This window comes from Protopterus annectens, chromosome 15.part0 (assembly GCF_019279795.1).
Source record: "Protopterus annectens isolate FY-2018-M chromosome 15.part0, PAN1.0, whole genome shotgun sequence".
NCBI classification, from domain to species: Eukaryota; Metazoa; Chordata; order Ceratodontiformes; family Protopteridae; genus Protopterus; species Protopterus annectens.
This window is the reverse complement of record NC_056749.1, coordinates 113,048,699-113,062,907: the sequence shown is the minus strand read 5'-3', so window position 1 is coordinate 113,062,907 and position 14,209 is coordinate 113,048,699. Positions and strand designations below refer to the sequence as shown.

At 42.5% G+C, this 14,209-nt stretch overlaps 1 protein-coding gene across 3 annotated transcripts in view; it reads left to right on the top strand.

Annotated features, from left to right (window-relative positions):
- CCNB3 (cyclin B3) overlaps positions 1–14,209 on the top strand; it is a 1,510,800-nt gene that overhangs the window by 146,099 nt on the left and 1,350,492 nt on the right. For all 3 annotated transcript variants that reach the window (XM_044057491.1, XM_044057492.1, XM_044057490.1), the window contains exon 2: positions 12,084–12,227. In XM_044057491.1, the coding sequence (XP_043913426.1) occupies positions 12,135–12,227 (93 nt within the window). In that variant the 5' untranslated portion in view covers positions 12,084–12,134. The remainder of the gene's footprint in view (positions 1–12,083; positions 12,228–14,209) is intronic.

Here is a 14,209-nt window from a genome sequence, read left to right as displayed (position 1 = left end):
GTCAGTGCGCCAGGGGTATACAAGTTGCACCAGACGCCATTTTCTTCAGTCTTTCTTGCTGTGCGGTGCCCGAAGCAGAAGCAGTTCGCAAGTGCCGGTCGGCCGACTCCTGAGATTTTCGAAGTCGAATTTCAGATTCAAAGTCTTCAATAATAAGTACCCCATTGGGGAAACTTTTTTTTCTTGCCTCAGACCGATGTCAGAAAAAGTTAATAGCTGTATTTCTTGTGGGAAGCAAATACCTCATAAGGACTTCCACTCTTTATTCCATGCCTAGGCCCTGATCACAACATCATTAGTGGTCGGTTTTGTGCTAGATTTAACAAACGCACTATAAAAAGACGTTTTGTTTTTGTTTTACACTACTTTCAATTATACAATGCCGTCGGATCAGCCGACTACCTCAATACCGAAAAAAGACGAGGATAAAGACAGGCATCAGAGGTCCAAAACTGATGACTAAACCTCTTCTAGGCCAGTTGCCGGTTCTCAGTGAGGCGTTTTCGCAGCCCCTGACGCCCGTTACCTCAGAGCCACAGGCCGCTTCTGGCTCCCACGTGGAGACATCTAGGCCTCTGGAAACTCAAGGTATTTGGCCTACGGAAACTAATCCCTCATGGGTCTGGAGCCACTGAGCAGGCATCCGGCTTCTGAGGGTGTTTTCAGACCTTCACAACTTACCATTAAGACAACAGCCAAGACAAAGGTACCATTAAAGACAAGAAAGTACAGCATTCTCCTGGACAGTCCTCCATGCCTAAGAAACAGATGCTCAAAATGGCCGAAGACCTCATTACTCTAATCAGGGGTTCTCATCCCCCTCCTGAGAAAAGGCCTAGGCAGGATATAGACTGACTCCACTGATTCCTCTTCAGACCATGGATACTCTCTACCCCCCTATGAGGATTCTGATGCTGAAGAATCTATCCCTTCAGCCACTCCTTCTGAGGATTACTCTTTTTTGGGGAAACTTTACATACCATGAGGGAGCACTTCCATTGGGAAAGTCAGGATTACTCAGAATCCAAAAAAGGGCTCAGGGATTTCCTCTTATTGCCTCAACACAGGTCCCTGGCTATTCTGCCTGTGCTAGATATTGTGGATGATGTTTTCTCTGAATCCAGTTTATCTCCTGACTCCTTGCCCCCCTGCTCCATCCAAGCCAGATAGGTATTAGAGTCCCTGACTCTCAAGTTTCTTTACAAAAACCCTTCTGCTGATCCAGAAACTATTTCCCAGGGTCCAAAAGGGGTTAAGGCTTCCATTGCAAAAAATCCAGTACCCTCTGACAGAGATTCCAGAGCTTTGGATAGATGGGGGAAGAAAGTATACACTTCTGCAACTTTAGCAGTAAGAGCTTTAAATTGCCAGTTTCACATGCTTAAGTACCAACAATATTTAATGGCTCAGTTAAAACGGAAAATGCTTGCAAGCTCAGAAGCTCCTGATTGTAAAGAAATGCAGGATTTATTGCATGCAGTTGAACAGGTGGAAAGACATACTCTGCAATGTGGTTTTGATTCTTTAGAGGCCTCCTGTAGAGCCGCAGTTGCAGGTTCTGTGATTTGCATGCTTGGTTAAAAGAACAAAGTTTACCTGATCATGTTGTGGCAAAATTTTTGCATGCTCCTTTACAGCATGATACTTTGTTTGGTGTTAAGGCAGAAGAGAAGTTAAAGAAAATGGATGATAAAGCTAAATCTATGCAAACAAGTCAAGGATTTCTTATAGGTACAGCCACCTCTGTTTAGCAGAAATTGGCCAACAAAGATTCTGTCCTTTCCAGTGCCAGACAGGCCACAGAGAGGCAGATATAGACGCCCAAGGCTCAGACAGACAGCGACAGTGGGGCACCTCAACCCCAAAAGGTGGTGAGGACAAGTCTCAGCCTTACAGGAAACTGTCACAATGACTTTCTCCTTCCCTTTTGGAAGCCCCCTTAGGGGGAAAACTAGCACTTTTTTCTCAAAACTGGCAAATAATCACCCAAGACAAATGGGTCCTGAATATTGTGTCAAGGTTACAGATTCCACTTTCATACTTTACGAAGGCTAAAAGGGATGCCAGACCTGCCACAAAATCAATGGGCAGAGGCACAAAAACAAATTTCAGCCCTCGTGGACATGAGAGCTATTCAAAAAGTACCACAACAGGAGCAAGGACAAGGATTTTACTCCACTCTTCCTGGTCCCCAGAAAGGACAAGGCCTGGAGCCCCATACTAGACCTTTTCAATTCTGAATACTTACCTGGGTATTCCAAAATTCAAGATGTTGACATTACAGCTTCTACCCATGCTGGGCAAGAAGGCTTGGCTTGTTACTCTGGACCTCAAAGGCATACCTGCATGTCCCTATCAGAGAAAATTGCAGAAGATACCTCGGATTCAAAGCTGGTACAATGCACTACCAATTCTCTGCACTGCCCTTTGGCTTATCTACTGCACCCCAGGTCTTCACAAAGTGCCTGGCACCAGTAATTGCATTTTGCAGACAAAAAGGAATTCAAATATATCCATACCTGGACGACTGCCTCATTCAAATGGAGACAAAGGACATTCTTTTACAGCATCTGGCGTTTGTAAAACGGTTGCAAATTTCTCTGGGGTACACAGTAAATGAAAAGAAGTCAAAACTAGTGCCCTCGCAACAGATTATATTCCTGGGTGCCAGTTTAAATACAACGGCCCAGATGGCTTGCCTCATGCCAGACAAACAAGTTCAACTAACTCAGTATTTTCAATTACTGGCAAGAAAGTCCCATCTCCCTGCAAGAAAAATTCTGCAGGCCCTGAGATTCGATGCATCCTGCGTACTACTAATACCATATGCCAGACTGCATATGAGGAAATTACAATGGTACCTGAAAAGTGTTTGGACTCAACACTCACAGTTTAGAAGCAGTAATACCGATGATTCCCTGCCTACAACAGGAGTTTCGATGGTGGGCACAGGCATGTCACCTAAACAAGGGTCAGCCTTTTACCCAACCCACAACCAGGCAAACTAACAGATGCTTCGGATTACACCTAGGGAGCACACATGGCAGGAAAATGCATTCAGGGCAAGTGGACCACAGACCAGATGCATCTTCACATCAATCAAAGAGATGTTGGTTGTTCAAAATGCCCTAACAGCTTTTCAAGGACCTCCTACAGCCAGGACAATTACTAAAGACGGACAACACCACAGTAATGTGGTACATAAGCAAGGGGGGCACTCACTCTTATCCCGTATGCAGGCAAGCCATGAAATTGTGGAACACAGCTCTAACATATCAAGTTCACCTGCAAGCACAATTCCTGCCAGGAAAGAAAAATACTCTGGCAGACTATCTAAGCAGAAATATCATGGACCCTCACGAATGGAAATTGAATCCACAAATCTTCAGCATGGTAACGCAAAAATGGGGTTGCCCAGACATAGATCTTTTTGCCTCCCCACTGAATTGCCAACTACGAAAATTCTGCACAAGGAATCCTCACAAACAAGCATGGAAAGTGGATGCTCTTCTGTTCAGCTGGAAAAACCTAAAAGTTTATGCCTTCCCGCCACTGCCTCTCCTTGCAAAGGTACTCCTAAAAGCCAGATAAGAAAAACCACAGATGATCCTGATTGCTCCAGACTGGCCACACCAGCACTGGTACCCTATCTTAAGGAACCTTGGCTCAAGGCCCACCATGGATTTTGCCTCAAATTCCACACCTTCCGACACAACAAAACAATCCGATCCTGCACGGTCAGCTCAAAATCCTAAACCTGGTTGCATGGCAGATACATTAGTTAAACAGGCAACACCTCTCTAAAGCTGTTATGGATGTCATTTTGGAGGCCAGGAGGCCTAGCACCAGGAAAGCTTACTCAGAAAAATGGAAGAGATTCTACGCCTGGAACCTTGTTCCAAACATTCCACAGATTTTACAATACCTAATTGAGATGCTGGACAGAGGCCTATCCTCCTCCTCAATTAAGATCCACACCTCTGCTATTTCAGTACATTACAACACTGATCCTCCTTTATTCCGTCATCCCTTGCTAAAGCAGTACCTCATAGGGGCTAAAACATTAGACCGCCCCGGAGAGCACCATCACCAACTTGGGACCTCAACTTCGTTTTGGAAGAACTGACCTTACCACCTTTTAAGCCAGCCAATACAGCTGATCTAAAATTTTTATCATGGAAAACAGCTCTGCTCCTGGCAGTAACTTCAGCACAAAGAGTCTCAGAGCTACAGGCATTCATGACAGTGGAACCTTTTATAAGTTTTCATCAGGACAGGGTATCTTTAAGGACAAACCCTACCTTTATGCCAAAGGTGGTATCTAGTGTGGCTCTTAACCAAACCATCCATTTGCCCACTTTTTATCCAAATCCCCAGAATAAAGGGGAGAAACTTCTGCATTCTTTGGACATACACAGGCAGCTACACTTCTACTTGGACAAAACAAAGGCTTTCAGGAAAACTGAGGAACTGTTTGTAGCATATGCTGCAGAATCACAGGGCAAGGCTATTTCAAAGCAGACTATTTCCAAATGGATAGGACACTGTATTCGGTACTGCTACACACACCATGGAAAATCACTCCCAAATAACATTAGGCCACATTCCACCAGGGCAACAGCCATTTCAGCCTTTCTCAGATGAGTACCTACTAAGAAAATTTTGGAGGCTGCAACTTCGAGTTCAGTGCACACCTTTACCAAGCATTACCGCCTGCCTCTTTACTCTAAATCCAGAGCAGGCTTTGCCACTGCAGTCCTGCAGGGCCTCATAGCCAAGCCTAACTCTCTTTATAGACCAGCCACCCAACCTCAGCTTTGGGATTCTACCTAAGTGTAATGACTGCAGCAGTGTAACACGAACATAGTACAGTTTTGTACCTACCATAAATGTAGATGTTCGTGTTCACACTGCTGCAGTCCAGGTTACCCTCCCTCCATCCCCTCTGAACTAGCTGGACTTATCTATGCCTTTCTATCCTATACAACCTTTGGGGTGTATTTGCTGGTAACAAACTTGTTATATTTTATATGTATATTTCTGATTAGCAGTATGTATTGCCTTCCTACTTGGGGGCACCTGACATCTGGGGCAAGAAAAACTGAAGAAAATGGCGTCTGGTGCATCTTGTATACCCCTGGAGCACTGACGTCGGGGAAGAAGTGACTGCAACAGACGCCGGTCCAAGACTTTGGAACTCAGGCAGACTGCGGGACTGCCTGACAGCAGGATAACCCAAGTGTAATGACTGCAGCAGCGTGAACACTTTAACATCTACATCAAACATCAACACCGTGGTGGCGTAAAAAAAGTGGGGGCCCGCAATGGGACACGTTAAATGAACCGGGTGGACATTCAGCCTATAGGGAAAGGTTAAAACGTGGAGAATGTTTTAAATGCGGTAGACGTGGGCATTTCGCTGCCGACTGTGAAGAGTGGCAACATCCCCCACAGCTTACGAACAAGGGCTCCGCATGACTATATTATAGTAAAGAAAGGTGCCATCTTCGTTATGGGGATAATGAAGAGGCAGACGCTCTCTACGATGAATGTCAGAACACTCTAATGGAAGGGCGGGATTGTGACTGTAAAGTCATAAACATGGCAAATTTGGGTATTGCTATGCATCCAGATCAGAAACCCATGATAGAGTTTTTGGTTGAGGGACAAAAAGTGGAGTTTATGCGATTCAGGTGCATCGCGTGCACTTTTGGGTCCAGCAGTTCTGCCTCCACACTGCGAAACAGATGAGTTTGTCCTTGTAAAAGCGGCAAACGGGAAAATTTATAAGTAACCAATGTCTCATCCTCTACTGTTCACAGATCCGCAAACAAACCAAACTGTTAGGTGTAGGGTAATTATATCAAACGTTTGTCCAGTTAATTTGCTGGGAAGAGATTTGATGCATGTGTTTGGAATAGCGGCAATTCCCACACCTAAAGGTATTGAAGCAAAAAGGTTAGCGGATGGCTTAGTAGTACAGGGATTACAAGACTTGTTTTACTGGTATAACCTAGACTTGATTTCAGATGGCCCAGGGAGGGTTGATAGAGTTGATCAATCTAGCTCTAAGTAAATCTAGGAGCGGGTCACCGCAGGTTGCGGTGCACTTGCATTGTACAATGTTCTATAAGGCCCTTCGTCCAGATAAAGAATTTGAAAAAGAATTCTTTAAGCACAAGTGTGCAAGGATAATTTTGAATGATATGTTTTGGGATAAGCAAGGTAATACAGTAGTAACCTGTACTTTGACTAAGGAAATGAGTTCTTTATATCGCTCAAGTTATAGACCGCATGTTTCAGTTACTAAAGCAATGGGGACACATTTGGTGAAAAAGGTAACTGTTTGGAACACAATGTCTGAAAGTCAATTGAAAGATCAACAGATCCAGGTACAAAGATTAAATTGGGTGACTTGGGCACGACCAAGTGTACACCTCAGGGATGACAAAACAGAAATGGCATGGCAAATTCTCCTAACTCAAGAGGAAGGTAGTGGATTAAGTGCCTTGCCTGTAGATTTATGGTCAAAAGGTAAAGGAGATGTAGGATTAATGAAAGCAGCAGGTGAAGTTTGTATAACTGCAAAGTCAGGTTTTAGACCTCGTAAGCACCAATATCCACTAAGTAAGCAAGCAGAGGAAGGAATTAAACCAGTTACTGAACAGCTAAAACAGGTAGGAATTCTTGTTGAATGCCCAAATTCACCCTGCAATACTCTCTTTCCTGTAAAGAAACTGGATGGGTGAAGGAGGTTGGTTCAGGATTTACAAGCAGTAAATTCAGCTGTGATCCCAAGAGCACCGGTGGTCCCTGACCCCTATACATTACTTAATGATTTACTACCTCAGCACAGATATTTTTCTGTCCTAGATATAAGCAATGCCTTTTTCTCCATACCATTACACAAGGAGAGTAGATTTTGGTTTGCATTCACTTTCCAAGGTAAAAGATTCACACACCAGATTGCCACAGGGTTATTGTGAGAGTCCGACAATATTCGCACAAGAAATGGCTGCGAATTTAGCTCCGTTTGTTCCCCCAGAGGGAAGCCAGGTTCTGTTGTATGTAGATGATATTTTGTTGGCCTCACCCACGCAGGAAAGTTGTAGAAAGGATACCGTTGCCCTTCTTAGTTTTTTAGCTGAGCAAGGACATAAAGTAAATAAAGAGAAATTACAACTGTGGAAAGCACAAGTAAAGTACTTGGGTTATTTAATCTCGCACGCAGGTAGACAATTGGAGAACAAAAGAAAACCAGCAATTCTTGAAGCACCTATGCCTACGACTAAGCGGGAGATGATGTCTTTTTTGGGTGTGACTAATTTTTGTAGAAGTTGGATTCCTAATTATGCTGAAGAAGTAGGGCCATTGACCGCACTGATCTATGACACTCCCATGGCAGCTAAAAGTAATATACAGTGGACAGATAAGGCAATACAAGCATTTAATAGAATTAAGCAATTGATAGCAGGATCCTCTGTTTTGGGTTTTCCGAACTATTCTAAGCAGTTTGTACAAATGGTTGATTGTAAGGGAAGGATATATGACTTTGGTTCTGGTACAAGTACATGGGGATAAACAGAGACGGCCTTTTATTCCTCCAGATTAGATCCTGTTGTAAGGGCATTGCCGCATTGTGTTCAAGCTGTAGTGGCAGCCGCCATGGCAGTGCAAGCCTCAGCATAATTTTTCACCCATTAAAATTGCGAGTTCCACATTCAGTAGCCATCATACTTTTGCAAGATAAGATTGACTTTTTATCTCCTAGTCGACATTTGTCATGTATGACAGTGCTGCTGACACAGCCACATAGAAAGATGTACTACTCTTAATCTGGCGACACTTTTGCCGACTCCAGAAGGTGGTACTCCGCACGTTTGTTTAGAGAGCATACATGACAAAGTACTTCACCGACCAGATTTAATGGATATTCCGTTGGTAGATTCTGATCTTGTTCCGTTTGTAGACGGATCAGCAAAGGGCACTGTAGGAAAAACACTAGTAGGGTATGCTGTCACCACAGAAACTGAAGTTTTGGAAGCAAAAGGATGGTCAGATATTTATTCTGCCCAAGCAGCTGAGTTAGTGGCTTTGACTCTAGCTTGTGCCTTGGGGGAGGGTAAAAAAGTGGCAATTTATACAGATAGTCAGTATGCTTTCTCCACTCTACAGGTTTTCGCTCAACAATGGAAGAATAGAGGAATGGTTACTGCGACAGGCAAACAAATAAATCACGGAGACTTAATTTTACAGTTGTTAGATGTAGTGCAACTACCACTTCAGATAGCGATATGTAAATGTTCCGCACATACTAACAAAAAAGATCCCGTCTCCAAGGGAAATGCTTTTTCTGATATGGCTGCAAAAAAGGCAACTCAAGAAAATGATTTGCTTTTACATGACAATGATTTTAGAGCCCGGACACCTCTTAGAATTGGAGACCCTAAAAGTAATGCAAACATTGACAACACAAAAATGTCGTTTGGTGAAATATGGTATCATTCAACAGGATGGGTTGTATAGGGCATCAGATGGCAAAATGGTATTACCCTCAAACCTTTTTAGGTATGCTGCATTGGTTAGCCATGGACCTGCCCATGTAAGAGTACAGACAATGGTTCAAATAGTGTCTAAGGTGTTTTGGTGTAAAGGATTTTAAACAGAATTGCTTTGCATAAGTTGATCTTGTTTATTATGTGCAAAGTATGCTCAGGGGGGAGTTAAAAAAATCTCAGCAGGCATTCCCTACCCCTCCATATCCATTCCACACACTCTGTATGGACTTTGAGTTGACACCTTCAGAGGGAAAACTGTTCTGTCTAGTTATAACTGATGCTTTTTCTAAGTGGGTAGAAGCTTTTCCAGTAAAGCATCCTGATGCACACACAGTAGCAAAGCTTTTGACAACAGAAATAATTCCCCGATTTGGCCTTCCAAGGCGCATTTACAGTGCTAATGGGTCTCATTTTCTTAACCAGATTGTTCAGAAGTTGGGACAAGTGTTTCAAATTGATCTCAAACACCATTGTGCTTACCATCTGCAGTCAGCTGGACTGGTGGGGAGATGCAATGATGTCTTGAAGAGTAAGCTCCGCAAACTGATGGCAGAAACACCTAGATCATGGACTGCATGCCTTCCTTTGGCACTCCTGTATATGCAAATCTCACCCTCCTGCAAAGGACTACACCATTTGAACTTTTGTTTGGGAGACCATATTACGTCCCGCAGTGGCAAGATTTCATTTTAAACTGACGCCATCTTCATCCAGGCCTGGGGGGGGGGGGGGGTGAGGATCTGGCGGATTATATGAAGAAGCTGCTAAATGTCAAGTCTCTTGTAACCAATGACTCCTTTGCAGATTCCAGAAGTGAAACCATGTTAAGCGTGGCACCCAGGGACTGGGTGTGGATCCGAATTGTGAAGAGAAATAATTGGTCATCCCCCAGGTGGGAAGGCCCATATCAAGTACTTATCTCGACACCTATGGCTGTAAAGTTTGCAGAGGAGACTTTGTGGATTCCTATCACCCACTGTAAGACTTTTCCTTCTACCATTGATGTTGGTCAGACTCCATCGGACCCCTGAATGCAAAGTCTGACTACAAAGGAAGGATGGCCATGTTCAACTGGTACTTGATGATTTTGGTGGCGAAAGTAAATATGTCCATACGCGAAGGAACAGTTGAGAGAAAAAGGAATGGTGGTGCTGCAAGCGCAAACAGGTGTTACTACTGTGTTCAAGGTAAAACTTTGTGAAGGAATTTTGGACTGTGCTAAATGGAACAATAATGATTTCTTGACTCGTGCCAAATATTTGTGCAATAGAGACTGTACGTCCTGGTCAAATGTTTGGTGGTCAACAGATGTGAATGGATGGGAAACGAGTGGTGCAATGATACTAGAGAAAGATAAAAGCAGGCAACAAAGAATAAAAATTGCGCATTTCCAAGGTACTGAAGTGATTACTATATCCATCGTGTCACAACAAGAAAATGATTCAAGAGTTTATGGAATCGGAGTGTCTCTTCCAAGTGGAACTGACCCTTTGGGGACTCTCCAACTTAAAGTACAAAGCCTTAAAAATGCTACAAGTAAAGCAGATTTTGCCTTCACAGAAGAACAATTGTTACTCGAGACTGGATTCGTACACCATAATGAATGGTTATCTTGGGTTAGGTATAGTACCCGAGAAGTACATCGTGAGAACTGTTTCTTGTGCTGAAGGTAAACGGCAACTAGCGACAGTCCCATTGATGCAAGCGGAAGGTAATCTGACATCTGTTAAAATTATTCTTCAACAAAACTGAAGATAAATGCAAAAATGAAACTCAGCGTTTTCCAGTCATAAGCAAAGTTGAGAAACCGCCTACAGCTATTTCCTATCCAGGTTCGTATATGTGCATTTCCAGAGGTGGCACAGGAAAGAATTATGGCAATATGGGACAGAACTATTGCAATGTTACTGTGAATGGCAATGAAAATCCATTTCTGGAGAACAAAACTCATAGTTTAGCAGACGTTTGGTGGTTATGTGGAGACAACCAACTCAGATGAAGGCTTACGATTCCCTGGAAGGGAACTTGTGCACTTGTAAAGTTAATTCTGCCATTCTACCTTTTCCCAGTTCCAGCAAGCAATTTCGTAAGAGAACCTGAAATAAAGCAGAAGTGGTTGAATAAAAGAAAAAGAGAGGCACCGAAGCAATCCTTCGATGGTGTCTACATTGATAGCATTGGCGTACCAAGAGGCGTGCCTGATGAATACAAAGCAATAAACCAAATAGCGGCTGGTTTTGCATCCATCTTTGTCTGGATTCAACCCATTATGAATGTGGACTGGATCAACTACATTTACTATAACCAGCAGCGTTTTGTGAACTATGCCAAAGATGCATTTAAAAGGTATTGCTGAACAACTGGAGGCCACTTCGCAGGTGGCATGGCAGAATCGAATTGCGTTGGATATACTCCTGGCCAAAGGAGGAGTTTGCAGGATGTTTGGGACTTTCTGTTGTACATATATTCCGAATAACACTGCCCATGATGGGAGCATCACTCGAGCTTTGAAAGGTTTGGAGATGTTATCCGAAGAATTGGCAGAGAACTCTGGGGTAAATAATCCCTTCACAGACTTTCTACAAGCGTGGTTTGGAAAATGGAGTCATCTCATCAGCAGTTTCCTGGTGTCCGTCGGAGTCGCTGTGGCTATTGTGGTGGTATGTGGTTGCTTTTGTATACCCTGTGTCAGAGGTCTTCTACAAAGACTGGTTGATACTGCTGTTACGAAAACGATGTACCAGCAGTTGCAACAGACTGGTGAAAGTGAATACATTGAAATGTGACTTTTAAAGATGTTTTTTTGGAGTTTGTCTTTCCTATGAAGTAATGTATGCAAAGAAAAACTAAGTTTTTACCATATATTGCTGAAATAAAGTGTTTTGAGGGGGGAAATGTTAAGGGAAACAGTTTTAAAGCATACTGTTACTTGTCTCTTTCTCCCATCTAGCAAAATGAATATGCTGTTTGCTGAAGTGTTGTTAAGAAAAGGTCATTGAACCATGTTTATTAAAGATGGGCTTTACCTATGATAGATGTAGTTTGCTTATGAACTTGAATAACATCTGTTTTCTATACTTCTGAATAAGAGTTAATTTACTGAGGCAGGCTGTGGAAAATTCCAGCTACCACTGTTGAAGTATTCTGTACCTTTTTGAACATTCTGTACTAACTGGTTTTTTGGTAAAGCATTCTTTTCTGAGGTAATTTGTGATCCTAGATGTTTTTCATAGCCAACTGTCAACTGTTAGAAATGTAACAAAAGCTATTTTGGCTAGTGACAAGAAAGTATAAAAGTTGATGTCCGTAAACAAGCTGATCAGATTGAGATCATCTTGGCCAACATGCTGCTGTAATCTGGTTAGCTGCAAATAAAGAAGTTTTTCATCACCTGAGGCGGATGTGACTCGCTTGATTTTTTTTCTTCTGACAGAACACTATTGGTAAATGTATGCAGTGGCAAAAAATACAGATTTTTACCTACGTAATTAGTTAACTTTTGCTTATTTCTGTCCACAATTGCAGCTTTTCTGAATATTTGGTCTCATCTCCTGGAGAGTAACACAAAGGTGAGAAATGCCAGTTTCTCGTAATACCAGAGGACTTCCAACCAAGCAGAGTAAACCAATTAATAAGGTTCCTGGGGTAGAGAACCATAGGCCTGAAACGGTAGGTGTCTCCATTATGAATCGCACAATATTTTTTCAAGTTTGTTCTACCCCATACGGGTGCTGAGATATGTCTCATACATAGCAATAAACTTTTAAACTTTTCATCTGAGAAGCACTTTCTTAAAGTACATAATTTATTTCCACACACAATATAGTATTTTTTTTTTTTGTCTTTGAACATGGACTTTATCTTGTTTGCTTCCCTCATCTCGTCGGGTGTAATTTGCAGATATAAGAATAGGGCATCTAGAGCACTGACTAGCATATTGCCAAACTTGAATTTAAATGTACAAAGAAATTTCCAAGGTTCTATCACCATGGATCTGATGAGAGAGGTCCATCTTTGGGAATTTGTAGGACTTTGATGCAAACTTTTGAGATCACTCAGCAGATAATTTCTTAAGCCACCAAAGTGCCCATAGTCTTATCAAAAACAGTGTGCATCTCTTGCTCTCCATTAGTGTCCTGCCATGAAAAATAGTTCAGAAAGGAAATTTCTCCATGCTGCTTAGATATCTTTTTTTAATACTGAATTTGAAGCAAGAGGTACCCTGGTTATTTTTTTGGGGGGTACCCATGTCCTCCCTGTGTTTGTGTGGGTTTCCTCCTGGTGCTCTGTTTTCCTTCCACATTCCAGAGATATGCTGTAGGTGGATTTGGAAACTCTATTGATTTATAGGGGCGAGTGTACATGCGTGTGTGTAGTGTGGAGGGACGATAGTGGCAGAGCTTGCCAACCCGGAGGTGTAAAACTTGGCTTTAGATTGTCACAGGTGAAGTGACACCCTGACCCCCATGTTCAAAAATGGGAGAAAAAATGGTTTGCGGATGGATGGACTGCATTTGAAATGTTTTGATCTTACAAGTGCCGTCTTTTTATTTATCATTTCTCTACCTTAAATTCACCTGCTTACCTCCCTGTTGGAAGAATATTTTTCTGTTTTTTTTCAGCAGGGTCTTGAGCCAACCCCCGTTGTGTTTTTTTTTGTTAGAGATATCTTTGCCACTTTTGTAAAGTGTGTATGTGGCGCGCTCTATTGCCTGCTAGTGCAGCATATTGGGTGCTTAGTTTTCGGTCCTTAGCATGACAACCACAATTGTCCTGTTTTGTGTGAAAGCCTTGGTGGTTTCTTGAGGATAAGAAATCCTCAGCCCTTCCCAAAGAGCATCACTATCCTTCCATTTCTGTTAATGTTGTATAGCATCTTAGTTCTTCTAAGAAAAGTTTAAGATAACCTAGTTTGTGCTGTGAGATTCCTCAAGCTATCCAGGTAAGTTTCAACTGTTGGGTTAGTGATGGCCACGTTCTAACTTTGAGCATGCATATCTTAAAATGGTTAGAAAAAATGTGGGAAGTCTCAAAGTTAAGTTGGCCAGCTCCCTGCTACATTTTGATAATTGAGTCTACTGCCTCTGTCTCTCCTGGGGTTCCAGACCCCCCTCCCGTACCTTTTCTTGGCCTGTTTCCTCTGTTCTTCATCAGTTCCAAACTGATTTTGCAATTGCCTATGACTTTATCACAACTACGCTCTAGAAGTTTGCCAACCAATGTGGATCAGTGACCCCCCCCCCCCTCCTGTTTTCAGGCACCAGGGGTCCCAAATCTTCTTTATTCCTTCTTGGTGCTATTTTCCCCAGTACCAATAAAACTGGTGGCATTGTTGGGTCTGCCTACCTTTCCAGAATTTTCTGTTCGATGTCTCTTCTGATGCTGTTCTCAGCTTTTTTTAATGTTTGTACATAAAATTTCAATTTTATTTGGCATTGTGTTTTACAGATCAGCATTTCTCTGAGCTGGTCTTTTAAGTACTAACCTATTCGGTGCAATCAGTTTAGGTTCTTGCATCCTCTGTTTCCTAATCATATAGGAGAACTTTCTCTGTCCTTCATTTTTTCTCTCCTCTTGCACTATACCCATTTGGTATTCCAGTCCTTGGTTCCCTGCTCTTTCATTTTTGTGTGTCCTTTGAAAAGGCTGAA